General features: G+C 45.7%; 1 protein-coding gene across 1 annotated transcript; it reads left to right on the forward strand.

The window, feature by feature from the left end:
* Nucleotides 1-4,847: 4,847 nt before the first annotated feature.
* LOC129338217 (zinc finger protein 436-like) lies at nt 4,848-13,556 on the forward strand. The gene is made up of 5 exons (XM_054992274.1): nt 4,848-5,011; nt 5,453-5,590; nt 6,741-6,845; nt 7,491-7,613; nt 11,087-13,556. Exons 2-5 carry the CDS (start codon nt 5,554-5,556, stop codon nt 12,001-12,003), a joined length of 1,182 nt encoding a protein of 393 aa, XP_054848249.1. The 5' UTR covers nt 4,848-5,011; nt 5,453-5,553; the 3' UTR covers nt 12,004-13,556.
* The last annotated feature ends 2,480 nt before the right edge of the window (nt 13,557-16,036 follow it).

Genomic DNA, 16,036 nt, shown 5'->3' on the forward strand with positions numbered 1-16,036 from the left:
TTGCAAAATCCCGTGATTATGCAGTGGGGTGGGGCCCTCTAAGCTTCCCCTTGCTTCAGTGCTAAAAAGCAAGCCCCCTTCCCTTACAATTTAGAGAGTGGGGGGTGTCTGGTGCCCCTCCCCACAGCTTTTCTCAAGGGGGCTCTGAGCTGCCCAGCTGCCCCTCCCCCCACATAAGAGGGGCTTTAAACCCACCCACCCCCCTCCAAATTTGCCAGTCTAGGAGTGGGGTTCGGGCCCCCCCACAGCTCCTCTAAGGGGAGAGAGCTAGGCCCCACGGCGCAGGCGGAGCCCCCTCCTCCCGTCCCTCTCATTCTCTCTTCTTCCTCCTTCTCTTTCACATTCACTCACTCAGTTACACATAGTGATACACACACCACATTCACTCACATATACACACATACACACACACAAAAACCCATCATGGCGGCCCCAGGAAGCCTAAAAAGGAACATCGCCGCGTGGGGGCTGATGGAAAGCGTAGTTTTCTGGACCACATCAGACACATCCGGCTCTATGGGCACTGGGGGGAAGTTTGGACTACATAGAAGATGGCGTCAGAAACCGCTCCGCGATGCAATATGGGGGCTGTAGTTTGGCACCCTCTTCGCTACGCCTTTCGTTCGTTAGTCACTATGGCCGTAAAAGAGATGTTTGGACTACAGTTACGATGGCAGGCGGAGGCGGAGGTCACAAGGGAGCTTGGGAAGGGTAGTTTTATTCTTCCATCAACTCAGCGTGTAGCGCCTGACTCTAAGGGACATGTTTGGACTCCATTTAAGATGGCCGTTGAGACGGCGAGCTTCATGGGAAATGTAGTTTTCTCCTCAGGATTTGTGCTAGGATTTTCTCAATGCTTTAATATCGGCGTCAAGGAGAATGCTTGGAATACAACTAACATGGTTGACGGGACACACACACAGAAACACTCACACACAGTGACAGCTAAGGCTGAGTCCCTCTGAGCACGTACAGAATTCATTTCCTCCCAAATAAATAAATAATTGAAGAAGGGACCTTTGAATCTCAAAAACCTATACCCTGAAAATCTTGTTGGTCTCTAAGGTGCAACTAGATTCAGCTCCTGCTCTCCTAATAAAGAAATAATTTTCAAAGGAAGGACCCGAGGGCTTCTGCTGAGGATTGCACTGTATGTTAGTGTTGTTGGTTGTGGACTTTATTTGTTTTATTCACATTACTTATAGTCCACCTTTCTCACCAAGACTCAACTAGGATTGCCAGCCTCCAAGTAGTGGCTGGAGATCTCCTGGAATTACTACTGGTCTCCAGGTCACAGAGATCAGTTCACCTGGAGAAAATGGCTGCTTTAGAGGATGGACTCTGGCATTATGCCATGTCAAGGTCCTTTCCCTCCCCAAACCCCACTTTCTCCAGGTTTCTCCAGGTTTCACCCCCAAGATCTCCAGGAATTTCCCAACTTGGAGCTGGCAACCCTAGACCCAGCGCAGATTATACAGTCTGAATTAGGGTCTCTCTACACAAGACATCTTACACGGGGACGCTCAAGTGACTTATTTTCTGTGAGGTCTTATATTCAAGTGTCCTCTGTCTCCCTAGCAGTGCATGTATATTTAAAATAGGAGAACAAGTGTAAGATCTTTCACTTGATTCTGGTAGTGTAAGAACTCTTGTGCAGAGAGACTCTTAGTACAGTCAGTTTCAAGGACATCTCAAAAAACAATGTAATAGGGTATATGATGCCAATTTGCAACGATTAAAAACCTTTCTCTCATCTGTCTAGTTGCCACCCAGAATGTGTTGCCCTGTGCAGATCTCCATGTGGCACCATAATATACAGCATCATCTATCCACTTTCTACCTTAATGCATCTTCGTGTGTGTGTGTGTGTGCATCATAACAATACGAACATTCCCACCTCAGTGTAGTTGTGGTTACACGGTACTGGATTATAATTTCTCTCTCAGCCTAGCCTACTTACAGGGTTGTTGTGAGGATAAAACTGAGAGATGGAAATGAGAACCATATGTACCACCCTTGAGCTTCTTGGAGGAAGTGTGAGGTAAAGATCAAATACATACAAATTCTGAATTTGAGTCATCATTTTGCGGCAAGAGGCCAGGAAGGGAACGTTTTGGCCAGAGCTGCTAAATTCTAGTTGTAGGTATTAGTGAGTGAGCAGTCCAACTGAACCTTTGTCCCTGTGGAAGAAGCACATGGATCAACCTCAAGACTCCACAGTTATTACAGGAAGATGAAGAAGGTTGAATTTGGGTTGCCACCTCCAGGTTGGGAAATTCCTGGGGATTTGGGGGGCAGAGTCTAAGGAGCTCAACAGCTAAAATGATGCTAAAGAGGCCACCCTCCAAAATAGCCACTTTATCCAGGGGACGGAAACTGATCTCTGTAGTCTGGAGATCAACTGCTATTCTGGGAGATCTCCAGGTCTCACCTGGAGGCTGGCAACCCAAGGTTGAATTTAGAATGGCAGGACCCCTCCCCCTCATTCTTCAAAAATTCCCAAAAAGGACTGCAAACAGACACACACAAGCGTGCACCTGATTTTTACTATTTATATAGTATTTAAAACATGGGAAGGGCTTTTACAAAAGAAGAGCAGCTCTCAGCCCAAAGAGGCGCTCAACTTAAAAACAGACAGAAAACAGAGGAAATGGGAATACATGACGAAAAGGTACAAATCCCTCCCTAGAGTGACAGCTATAGATTTTGCATCTGTTTCCTACCTGCTTTGGATGATATGGGTCAGTGGCGCCACCTGTTGGTTATTTACCGCCTGTGGGTGTTTGTGATGAGAACTCTATTCTGTCCTATTGCGGAGACATCAGGAGAAAACAAGACTCACTGTAAAAGACAATAATGCTAGGAAAAGTTGAAGGCAGTAGGAAAAGAGGAAGACCTATCATGAGATGGTTTGTTCAATAAAGGAAGCAGTGTTGTTAATGATAGGACATTTTGGAGGTCATTTATCATAGGGTCACCGTAAGATACAAGCAACTTTTAAAATTTAAATTGTGAGTCACAAGTGAAATGAACACAATTTGATTATCTTGTACCACACACTACACAATGTAAGTTGAAATACTGCATCTCACCAGGCATGCACATGCTTTCTTCATCTCCCATTCAAACGGCTGATCTCCTCTGCCAATGATTACAAGGCCTGTTACTGAACAGGAATGCTGACAGCAGATATGGGATAAGTGGATCCCCAAGGGAACGTATGTGAGGTGTTGTTTCTGACCCCTAGCAATGGTTATCTTGAGATAGGAGGTGTGACTCTGATGGTTTTAGATCGGATGCAGGACCCCCTTAACAACCTTGAGTAGACGGATGCAGTCTCTGTGGACTGCATGTCCAATTGCAGGATAATGGTTCTCGCTTAATGATTGGGATCTCCTGGGAATACTTGACTGCAATGTGCCGTTTTGTCATTAGCATCTGATACTTCAAAATCACTTCAGAAATTCAATGACAAAATGACGAGACTCCACAAAATTAAGAGAAGACACCTGCCTAACAAACACGTGATTGGGATGATGGAAAGCCGCCACATTTAATGGAACTAAAAATTCATGCAATTAATAAGTTGCGTGAATGTAGGAAACAGTGTATTTTCAAACTGTAACATGACATTCCCCTTATTTTTTTACGTTATTTATTTATTTACATTGTAGTCTGACTTTCTCACCGAGACTCAAGGATTACATAGTAAAATCAAAAAGAGTCCAGTAGCACTTTTAAGACTAACCAATTTTATTTTATTGTAGCATAAGCTTTCGAGAATCAAGTTCTCTTCATCAGATGCCTGATCCGAATAGTGTAATTCAAAATTACAATGCGTAATCCGCCCTGCAGTAGTGATGCCTCTTATGTGGACTGGCTGTGAATGTTTGTGAACATTCTATGTTCTCAGGGAACAAAGCTATCAGAATGTTTGCTGTCTATTTATCAATAGGAAAAAGGAGGTTGTCAGTCTGATTAAAATAGACCTGAGACAAATGCAAGGGGCAGTAGATTTGTGAGAGCTAGAATGGAGGCCTTGGAGGTGGGGAGGTTAGGAGGCAGGGAGCACACAGTTGATCAGGGAAAGGATATAGAGAAAGGTGTGGAAACTAAGAATCCAAGGAAAGTATACTGTTTGCACGTATTAAGTCGGTATGCACACATATGTTCCTGTGTATGTTTATTTAAAAAGTATGCACAGCATAGTGTGTGGATCCTCACAGGGTTGTGCATAACGTTTCCACATTTGAGATGGTGTGATCTTCACAGTTTCTATGTCACCCTGTACCGATCAGTTTAGACACAAATGGATTTCAATACAGTCAGTTCACAGATTCGATGGCTGGCTCACACATCCCTGGATGGTAGCACCATGTGTGCAATGCATGAAAAGCCCATTGCAGGATCTAACCCCGCAGACGGAACTGTCATACGGCCTCTGATCCTCTCGAACGCAAAACATTTCAGGGGAGGCATTTCTCATCTTCCAGAGCCAGTCAAACCCACCCAGTTCTGATCCAAACCTTGCAACTTGACTCTTAAATATGCAAGAACGTTAGAAAAATTCTCATTAAATAAGAGCAGCTATGGAAGAATCCTGGACACGGAAACTGGAGGGCGTGTGTTTTAAACCAGGTTTCTTACTAAGTGATGCAGGCACGCTTGAACAACGTGGGGACAGGGCGGGGGGACAGGATTGCAGGCATCAAATCGTGCACGCACGGCCCCTGTCCGGCCAAGAGTTAAAGTGATAGAGCTGCGATTTCCTGTAACTCCTAGAGAGACGGCATCCACTGGAGCCGGAGGGATGCGAATGGAGCAGGGAACTTCCTGTTGGCGCACAAGGCACTGAAGCGTGTGTGCTTCTCTCTCTTCCACCAGCTGAGGGTGGAGAAAGGGGCTGGGCCCCTGAGATCACCCCCCCTCCTCCGTGCTCACTCCTCCAAGAAGAAGGGGGCAGGCTCATCAGGGGAATTGCATTCCCACCAAGCTCAAGGAAGGGCACTGGGTGAGTGGGCTTCCCTGGGCGGAGATGCATGCCAAAAAGCAGGGGAGGAGGAGGAACAGGGCCAGGAGTTTTAGATTGGGGGGAGGACGAGGAGATCCTCACTCGACTGGCCCAGGTGGGCTAGTGGTGGGCTTGTAGGACCTCCACCCATTGTGCAGCTGGCCCCACCAGCTGTCATTGAGAAAACCGGCCACCGGAGCCAGTTGGGAGGGGGCAAAGAGCACCTGCCCACCTTCCCAAATCCCCCTTCAATGTGATGCAGAAGTTGACCCCTCTATACCATATATCTCTGCCAGTTATTCAGGGCTAACATTTCTGCAAGGCTGGCATGATGGGGCAGAGCAGTCACCAGGGCAGCTCCACTGTGATGCATTAACCGTCTTTTAGTGTTTGCAGGAAGGATGGAGTTAATTTGGATTTTTCCTTTTCTTATGGGCAAAGCAAAAAACACAAGAGGTGCTGTGGATCAGATGAAGGGACCACCCCGTGCAGCATTCTGGGTCCAAAACCGGACAACCGGATACATCTGTGCCTGAAGTTGAATGCCAAGCCCGCTGACCCCTCACCTCCCATTCAGAGGTAGGCTGCCCCTGAATATGAACGTTCTGTTTAGCCCTGCAGGCTCACAGCTGTTGACAGACCTATCCTGTGGGAACTGGCCCAGGCCCCTTTAGAAGTCAATCTAAGCTAGCAAGTCGACACTCACTGTATCTTGTGACAGTGAGTTCCGCAAGTTAATTTTTCATGGTGTGAAGAGGCCATCCTGAATGGTTACACTGGGTGACCCCAAGTTTTAGGTTTGTGAGAGAGGGGAGTGGGGGAAAAAACTAGTCTTGTGGATAAGAAAAGTATTCTAATCCCTTCGGTTTATTACCATTATAGCCCGATGTGGTGCCAATGACTTCAGGTAAATTAATCTGCGCTAAATGAATGTGATCTTGTCTGAACATCTCCACAGACCTAATTTGTGTGCACGCCATCCCCTTCCTTGTGGATTCTGAAGCGAACCTTCACAAATGTTTAAGATAATCTCTTCTGCTTTGATTTCCTGGCTCCCGTGGCTAACCTGTCATCTGTTTTCATAATTGTATACATGTTCCCAAATCTGACCTGTCATCTGCAGTGTTTGATAACTCAGATTCCTTATGCATGCACTCTAATTGGAGGGTTTGCCATTTAATTGCAGGGGTACATTTACAGTGAAATTCTAAACAGAGTTATTCCAGTCTAAGCCAATTGATTTCAATGGGCTTAGACTGGAGTAACTCTGTTTAGGATTTCACTATTCACTTGCTCCAGGTTTCACTCGCTTAACGCCTACCCCCAAATGCCTGCACCAGGGAGGGACATCTACAAAGGAGTAATGGATATGCTGTTGGGGTCGGATAAGGGAGTCCTGGATTCGAATCCCTGCTCAGCGGGTTGCCTTGGGACAGTCACTCTGCCTTGACCTCCCCTATCCTGGGAGAAAGATACAAATGTGGTATTTGTTGAGAATATATGAATGGCTTTCTACAGCTAGATGGAAGCTTTGTATAAATCTGTACCTAAACTGCCAGCTTCAGTCAATGGTACGAAGTTACGTAAGCTGTTTTTCATGTTACAAGCTTTATTTTGAATGCATGCTTGAAATTTAATTTGTGTTGTGATTCAGTGAAGCCTTAAGGGGCAGTAAGGCGTAATGAAGTGTGACAACTTTGTATGTTGTTTAAATCCCATGCCATTACAGGGGCTCTGGGGGCTGCAATGGAGGAATGGAGTATCCTGGACGAACGGCGGAAGGACCTCTATAGAGATGTGATGCAGGAGAATTACGGGAATGTCATCTCTTTGGGTAAGGCGTCCAAGCACCATTTGACGCCTGGCGTTCTGAAGCGGCATTTATGTGCAAGCAAGCTCCCGGTCTTGGTGTAAATGTGGCATTGTTTCTAATAAGGCAAGGGGAGACTTTTTCCGTAATAAACTTTTATTCTTTGCTTGCTAATCATTACATTTAATAGTAAAGCAGTTGACCCCTGTGCCGGTTATGAAAGCAGCGAAACCATGAAACAAGTATTACGGTTTTTCAAATGTGCTTCTCGTGGTTTTTACAATAGCTAATATATTTGAGTAATTAGCATAAGGATCACACTTGATGATGATGCAATATTTTTATTTGGTTGTAGTGAGTCTAAATATAATTAATGCTTTAAAAAGTTTGGCCCCTATTTCATGGGTCAATTGACTGTTTTAAAAAGAATGATTTAAAAGCCAGTTCTTTAAAAGATGACCATTCTATAAATAGCTGAAAGTAGAAAACAAGCCATGAAAAAAAACAAAATAAAAAAGAAGCATTAGATCTAAAGGTTCTGCTTTCATGGAATGGGATAACGGTTCATCCATTCCTGCATCCCAAACTGGGACACAGGGCATGATATGAGATGCTTTTAGAGACAGATGGGATTTCAGCATAAGATCTCTGTTTTCCATTTACGAGCAGGCTTCCCCATAGTTAAACCTAACATAATCTCCTGGATGGAACGAAAAGAAGAACCGCTAGTCCAGAACGAGGATCTGGACCAAGGACCAGAAGAAAGCAAAAGCAGCAGAGATGCCCACGCAGGTGTGTAAACAGTTACATCATCTCACACCAGAGGGAGGCTAGCAGATCTAGCACAGTGTGTTGAGAGCGTCCTTGGTTCTATTTGGCGTCAGGTGCTGTTGGCAGGATTTCCGCCGTCCTCCTCCTTCACTTTTATGTAAGGGGTTCAGCTTCAGAAGAGGAAGCATGCCTGATATCTAGTCTGAGGTGAAGCCAGGTTTTTGCTGGGGCAGTCTTTACTTTAAGAGGTCACAAGGGCTGGAGCAGTTGGGCAGAGGAATGCGCAACGAAGAGTGAGTTTTGCTAGACGTTGGCTGGAGAACCTCAAGACGACTCCAAGGGTGATCCTTATGTAGCGAATGTCAGAACCAGAGCCAGCTGTGTTGTAGCGAAGCCCTCACAACCTGGTCTGCCCCTCCCCTGGTTAAGGACCATCTTCTTATATAGGGCCCGTGCTTGGAGAATTGTACGCCTGTATTGCTCTGTGGCCCTTACCTGGATGACCCAGCCTAGCTTGATCTTGTTAGGTCTCTGAAGCTAAGCAAGGTTGGCCCTGGTGAATATTTGGATGGGAGACCATCAAGGAAGTCCAGAGTCGCTATGCAGAGGCAGGCAGTGGCAAAACCACCTGTTAGTCTCTTGCCTTGAAAACTCCAGCAGGGGTCGCTATAAGTTAGTTGCGACTTGATGGCATTTTACACACACACAGTGGTCTATAATCTGCTGGGCCAGTTTGCATCTCTAGGAAGTGGGCCTGGGAGTTCTTAAGTTCTGGGCTAACTGGGAGAGCAGACCTTCAGGGTCCCCCAAACTGAGTTCCTCTTTGACTTGGGTTACTGGTTCATCTAGACCCAGAGAGCCAGTGTGATACAATCATTGTAGTCTTGAATTGGGACCAGAGATACATGGATTTATGTTCTTGCTCAGTCATGAAGCAGACTTGACCAGTCATCCTTTCTCAGAGTAGTCTACCCCACAGGGTTGTTGTGAGGATAAAATAAGAAGAGAACAATGTGTGCTGTCCTGAGTTTTTTTGGATAAAAGACAGGATCAAAATGTGCTAGATTGACTCCTCTTTGGTTTCTAATTTCAGATTTAAAAAAAAATCATTTGTTCTTTGCATCTATTTAGGAAGTTTCTATATCATTATGGCTGCTGGTACTTATGAATTGGTGCATGTTTTAATAGTTGCTTTTCTATCTACCTGTCTGTTTGTCCATCTACTTGTATACAATTGCTTGCTACTTTGAGATCAGGAAAAACAGTTTACAATTTTTAAAACAAATAAATGTGAACACTTTGGTCATTTTCTTCTGGAGTTCTTGGCTCCGCTTCTGATCATACCAGTATTCTTCCCTTTGCTGTGGACAAAGGCATTATGGGAAGGGGAAGACATAGCCCTGTAAAATTCACTCAAGAAAACAACATGTGCATTGCTGCTTGTTTGGTCATTGTTGACACTCCCATTCTTTTCTCATTTTGATATTGTCTTGTTCTGAAAACAAATGGGATGCTACACAAGGTCTGAGAAACTGATCTGTAGCAGAGAGTGACCAAGGCAGGTAAAAGGAGTTAAGAGTAACACGTGGGAAGTGGGTTGTAGGCTTCATAGAAGTGGTTTCCTGTATCTGATCACAATCAGGACCAGGGACAGTTCCGAAGGCAGCAGGCGTTGCTCCAGCGTTCCAAGCTCAGTTCAGTTCTTATATACTCCTCCTTTAGCTGGATCTGTTGGCTGTTAGAAGCTTCATTTCTGGTCATGGCTTAGCATTTCATCTTTGATTTGTATACTTCTGATCTGACTTCAGAAGATCTATGGGCAAAGAAAGAACTTTAATCTAGGTATGTTGCCCATTTTGCATTTTAAGCAGTTCTGTAGGAAGATTTGAATGAATTTATTCCATGCTGTTTTGTACATCTTTGTGTCTATTTTCTGCCAGGTCAGATATTTTTTGATTTATTAGCTATATTGATGGAGTGCTTTATTTGAATATATACCACTGAGGAAGGCCCTTGGGCTGAAATGCATCTGGTTCTAGTTCTATACATAGGGAGATAAAATGTACTAACATACCTGTATATGTGTGAGTCTACTGTGTGTGTGTGTGCATGCGCGTGCGCGTGTACACACACACAAGGGTTTGGTAGTTATATGTTGAGCCACACTTTTGATGATTTTAATCATATGTATGCACTTTTATTTGTTGAATTAAATTATATACCAGTGTTTTAATCATTTGTATTACGTTTTTATTTATACTTAATTCACTTCTTTTGTTCCAAACTCTTTGGTTACCCTGTTAGAGCCCTCATCCCCAGCACAGTTGTAGCGAGTTTAAAGGGGTGGTACACTGTCTTGGAGCCAAATGCTGTGGTGTCATGGAATGGCCTTGGATTGTGCCTTCCTTTGCCTCTTAATTTGCGCTGATAGTCCTAGGTTCAATTCCTGATAACTCATCCTTTGAAGATTCACTTTTAGACTATTGTATCCAGGAGCCGGGAAATCTCTCCCCAAGTCTTGCCTAGCACTCCATGGACTCTCACATCATCTGAAACAAGACAATTGCAGGGGATGTTGCTACCAGATTAAAAAACCTGGCTGGTAAACCGCAAGAAACAGAATTTCCCTTTGGGCATGTAGAACTAGTTTGACATTATTTTAGATCCTGACTTATAGTTAAAGGAAATATCCTTCATTTTAGGGTAATTGTGGAAGGGCAAACGTTTTGGCTTGGATCTTATAACATCTTTCCCCATGCACTACTCTGGCCATTGCAGAGGCTGCAGTACTAACTTGGTCTGCTGCTAGCATTTCTACGTGCATAACGACTTCTTAATAAACAATGTTTGTGCACATGTAGAAACGCTCGGGGTAGTGGAAGCAATCATTGCAGCAGAGGAAAACCACCACAGTGGCCAGAGAGAAGTATGAGTAGAACGCTGTCATAGAGAGCCAGCGTGGTGTAGGGGTTAGAGCGTCAGACGAAGGTCTAGGAAACCCAAGTTTGAAACCCCTGCCATGGAAGTTTGCTGGGTGATCTTGGACCAGTCACATACTCTTAGCCTAACCTACCTCACAGGGTTGTTGTGAAGGTCAAAAGGAGGGGGAAATGATGTAAGCCACTTTGGAGAAAGGTGGGATATAATATGAGGTAAATAAATAAGTAATAAGACCCACACTCAACCCTTTTGGATTAATTACAGCCTGCAGAAACGAGCAGTGTTTTTGAGAAAGAGAGGGCCCCCTCCTTTACTTTTTATAGTTAAGAATGAGTTTGGATTTGAGTAGAGATGTATATCCTAAGTAGATGGAACCGCATTAATTGAAATAATTGGTACTTTATTAGCCTTGAACTGAGATCTGGGTGTTTCCGATATCCGTGCTGTACTGAGTAAAATGATTTTTTCAAAAACATTTTAAACCCCCCACATATATCATTCTTAATTTTAATCATCACAATCCTAATTTGCTTTTTTCTTTCCCCTCTTGCCAGACAATGCAACCACTAGTGAGAATGAAGAATGGGAAGAGGAAGAGGAGGAAGCCCACATACGACCCAATGGCCCTGCTCCAGAGGATACCCCCATGGTCGCCCCACCTGTCCTGGACTGGGAAGTGGCCTGCGAAGCACTGCAGGGCAGTGGGGGTAGCGTCAGCGGTGGTCTCACCAGTGCCAAAGCCAGAGGTGAAAAGCCCTCCCGAGGGAGGCGTCCCTGGGGCAGCCGGCACTGTCACCTAGGCTACCGCCGAATGGGCGCTGCTCCCCCCAAATTCTTTGACTGTCCAGACTGTGGGAAGAGGTTCACATTGAGCTCGCACCTGATACGACACCAGCGGGTACACACGGGGGAGAGACCGTTTGGGTGCCACTCCTGCACCAAGAGCTTCTCTCAGCGGTCAGACCTGGTGCGTCACGAGCGCACGCACACGGGCGTCAAGCTTTACCGCTGCACCCAGTGTGATAAATCCTTCTCGGAGAGCTCCCACCTCATCCGCCACCAGATAATCCACTCGGGTGAGAAACCTTTCAAATGCAATGTCTGCGGCAAATGCTACGGAGACAGCTCCTACCTCACGGTGCACCAGCGAGCCCACACGGGGGCCCGCCCTTACCGCTGTGCTCGCTGTGGCAAGAGTTTTGGCCGGTCCTCCACACTCATTCGCCACCAGCGCGTACACGGCGACCCCACACCAGCCCCAGGGGATAAGCCACGCCCCCGGGGCATCTGGACAGCATTTGCCCGCCTACCGAGCGATGAGGATGGAGACTCTCAACAAATTCTGTCCCCTCAGAGATCACTGACATCCCCCGACCCATCCCTCACATCGTCCATGTTGCCTCTGCCGCCTCCATCTCACAGGGACCCACGTTCCATGAGGATTATGGGGTGGCAATGGGGGATGGAATAAAGATCAGAAGTATGAATAAAGGGAGAAGCAGCATTGCTTGTGGCAACCTCTTTCTGGGAAGAGGTTGGCCAGTACATGGGATTTGGTTGCCAGGGAATAACTGGTCCTTAAGAAGAAGAACTGGTGGTGGGTGATCAATTGCTAGATAGGGGAATGGTTACCATGGTGATCAAAGACCTCATGTTTTTATAACTAAGAGTTTCTCGATCACCAGACAAGGTTGGCAGGGGTGGGGCTGGTGACGGCCAAAGGATGAGATTAGTTGGGAAACTGGGATAACCCTAATACTTTGGTTCCTGGAGGTAATTCCATCTCAGGGTTGGAAGGGCACAGGAGAATAGGACGCTAGAGCAATGCACTGGTAACCATGGCAACAGAGCAGGGTTGTTGGATTACCATGGGAACTTAGTTGCCAAGGAGAGCAGTGTATTGGTTACCAGGGTGGTTTGGGGAGCAATCAGTTGGTTTCTTAGGCTGCCACAGAGAGAAAAACAGTGGTGCAGCAGACACTGATGAGTTGGGTTACTGAGGTCAGCTGTTTTCAAAAAGAAAGGCAGAGATAACTGAACTGGCTGTTTAATACTACCTGCTGTGAGGAATGTGAACTTGGCGTCTAGATGGCCCTGGAGATTTTAGTAATTCTTTCATGGTCAGATGAAGATGATAAAAATGGGGTGTTGTGACTGGTTTCCATGGCGACTGAAGAATGGGTGGTTGCATTAATGACTACTAGATTGAGATGTTAAAAGACTGGCCAGCCATCTCTCTAACTCTGGTTACTCAAGGAAGCTCAAAACATAAGCGCTGTTGGGTTGAGGGAGAAGAAGCTATTGGGTCTTTTGCATTGGTAGAGAGAAGAACGGCAGCTTGTTTATCCAGTGGTTGTGTGAAGGCTCAGCTAGGCATGGCAGTAGGATGCCTTCACTGTTTAGGAATGAAGTTCCCTCTGTTTACAAATACTGGATGAGCCCAATCCTGGTTGGGAACCATAGTGTGGGGGGAGCAGTGCTTGTTGCCGCTGCCTGCGTGCCGTTTTCAAGAGCCCAAAGAAGACACGAGGGCCACTGCTTAATGGGTAACGCTTCCTGTGGTTCTACCAAGCCTTTGGCCTCTATTCCATCTTCAGGAGGAGAATGCATGTCAAGAGAGGCCCTGAAGAATATGACTGAGGAGACGGTGGGATGTATGAGGTGGATGAAGAAGGTGACTGGACCATCTTCTCTGAACTCTTGCCTGTACTCGATGGGGTTTTTACTTCTGGAAAATGAGGAGAATTGGGTCGCAAAAGGGATGCCCCTTGCTTGGAAAGCAGCCATCTTGTGGAAGAACAAGAAGTATGGAGACAATTAAACATGATTCATTGGGGCTGGCTCCCAAAATGGCAACTAAGTAATTTTTCCTTCATCGACTATTTTATGCCTGTTTTCCTGGGGTTGGGGGATTGCTGACTTTTTACAAGATGACAAATGTATTTATTGATCCTTCTGTCTTGGCCTTTCTCTTTCCTGCATTTGTCTCTTAAAATTATCTCATTTAGAATCTAAATCAGCTACAGGCAAGGGCCTTTTATTAAACAAAGGATTATAATACAAAGAGAATATCTTTAAAAAAAGAAGAAGAAGAGGCCCCATGGAGATCCCTTAGTGCAATGGAAGTATTTATTATTAAAAATAAAATAATGATCGATACTTTTAAAAAACAAACACCACTGACACCCTTAACAAACCAAGCTGCAGTTTGGACTTTCATGATTGATGGCACCCACAAAAATAATTTAGTCTCTCTGGCCCAACTACAGGAAGCTGAAGTTTGGTGAGGGTGCTGGAAAAGACATTCTGGTTTTTAGAAACATCCAGAAATAGGATTGTTTATGGCCAACAGTTGAAACGCTGGAGACGAATTGGCAGCTTTTTCACTCAATCTCACCCAGTTCCCCCTATAGCCACCATCCCACATAGCTTTTTTTCCTTGTGGGTTCCACAATTCTGTTCCTTTTGTCTCCCTCAGAAAAGCTGGTTGGTTCCAACTAGGATTGCCAGGTTCCCGTACCCTCCTGGCAGGGGAGGAGGGGGACCTGGCTCTTAGTGTGCCTTCCGTGTGTATATTTTCCCAGCGCTTGCATGATGGCATGACCGCCAGAAGTGATGTTGTCATGCTGGCTGCAGGAGTGTTCCCACACTCTGTGCAGGGCTGATTCTTTGAAAATCACATGAGGAGAATTTAAAGAATGATTAAATACATTATAGAAAAGAAGTGTGGGAGCACTTCTGCAGCTGGCGCAGTGACGTCCCTTCCAGACGTGACATTGTCATGTCCTCTGGGATCACGCATGCCAGACATGTTCCCGGGGTGCCTGTTGGTGGTGAGCGGTCTCCGCGTGGCCCAGAACTTTCCACTGGTTTCTGGTGACTGGCAGGCAAGCAGGTAAACTGCCGGTAGATCGCCCGCCACCAGTGGCCGCTTGGGATCCCTGGTTTTATACAGTCTGTGGAAAGATAGGAGCCTGGCAGCTTTCCTGGCCTCGTCAGGCAGGCTGTTCCACGTGGTGGGCACCACAACAGAGAATGCCCCAGGTAAGGGTACCTGTTGACCTTGCCTGTTTGCAGGCTGGCACTTTAAGAATGCTTTTCTCAGATGAGTGAAGCTGTTGCAGAGGTGTATATTGGAAAGCTGGTTCTTCAGAAATGTGGGTCGAAAGCCATGGAAGGCTTTGTAGAGAATAACCAGTACCGTGAACTGAACCCAGAAACTAACGTGTAACCAATGGAGCAACAGCAAGATAGGTATACTATTCACACTCCACCTAGCTCTCAATAGTTGTCGAGAGATTCTGCCCCAGGTAGAGTTTCCAATCCTATTCTACAGCTTTCATAACGTAATGGTTAAGCCAACCCTAATGACGATTTAAATTTTTTTAAATTTTGCTTTATACTCCACCTTTCTTCCCAAAGGGTACCCAAAATAGTTTACGTATTTCTCCTTTTTATTCTCACAACAGCCCTGTGAGGTAGGCAAGGGACCCAGACAACTGTCATGGCAGAGTGGGGAATTGAACTTGGGTCATGCAAATCTTCGTCTTGTCACTTTCGCCGCTACACCACTGTTTAAGGGGAAACAAATGTCCGGGTCTATGACTCAACAGTAGATTGCCTGCTTCACTTGTGGAAGGTCCCAGCCTCCATCCCAGGCATATCCACCTAAAAGGGTCAGATAATAGAGGATATGTACTTCCAGTCACAGTTAGAGACTATTCGTGTGTTTAGGAAAAAATAGTCTAGTTATTGGAACAGGAGAAGGGAAACACTGATGGGGAGATAGAGAAAGGAGACTTTCTGGAAACAGTACCAAGTTGCACTTTTCAGGGCAGGCCAGCTTTGAGTTGATGTAATGTGGTACACACGGGAGAAAATGCACACAGTGTCTGTGGGCTGAATGCTTTGGACTAGCCACCTTTGACACACACAGACCCAAATGTGCAGAAAAGTTGGTTCACAGGTTGAAGGCAGTAAGAACTTTATGTGGCAGTGTGGTCACCAGGGGGCAGCACTGAGCCACAAAAAGTACAAACTTGTGGCTGTGGCAAGAGTTTGCTGAGTAATGAAGCCCTAGTGGAATGCGATAATAAAAATATTTTTTCTCAAGAAGGCCAAAGGACTAAACATTAGGAAGAACTTCCCGAAAACTTCTTCAGTAGAAAAGGCTTCCTCGAGAGGGGGTGGGCTTTCCTCTGTGGAGGTTTTAAAGCAGAGGCTAGATGGCCATCTGACAGCGATGCTGGTTCTGTGACCCTAGGCAGATCATGAGAGGGAGGGCAGGAAGGGGTACACCAGTGCTTAGTTTTCCTGGCTCCTTTTTACATGTCCAGGGTACTGCTGATTGCCACCTTGGTTCAGGTAGCAATTTCCCCCAGGCCAGTTTGGCTAGAGATCCTGATGGTGTTTTGCCATCTTCTGGGCATAGAGCAAATAAGGACTCCCTCAACATCCCAATAACCGTAACACTCCACAGTAAACTGTAATATGTGATGAATCAG

This window comes from Eublepharis macularius, chromosome 12, assembly GCF_028583425.1.
Source record: "Eublepharis macularius isolate TG4126 chromosome 12, MPM_Emac_v1.0, whole genome shotgun sequence".
NCBI lineage: Eukaryota > Metazoa > Chordata > Lepidosauria > Squamata > Eublepharidae > Eublepharis > Eublepharis macularius.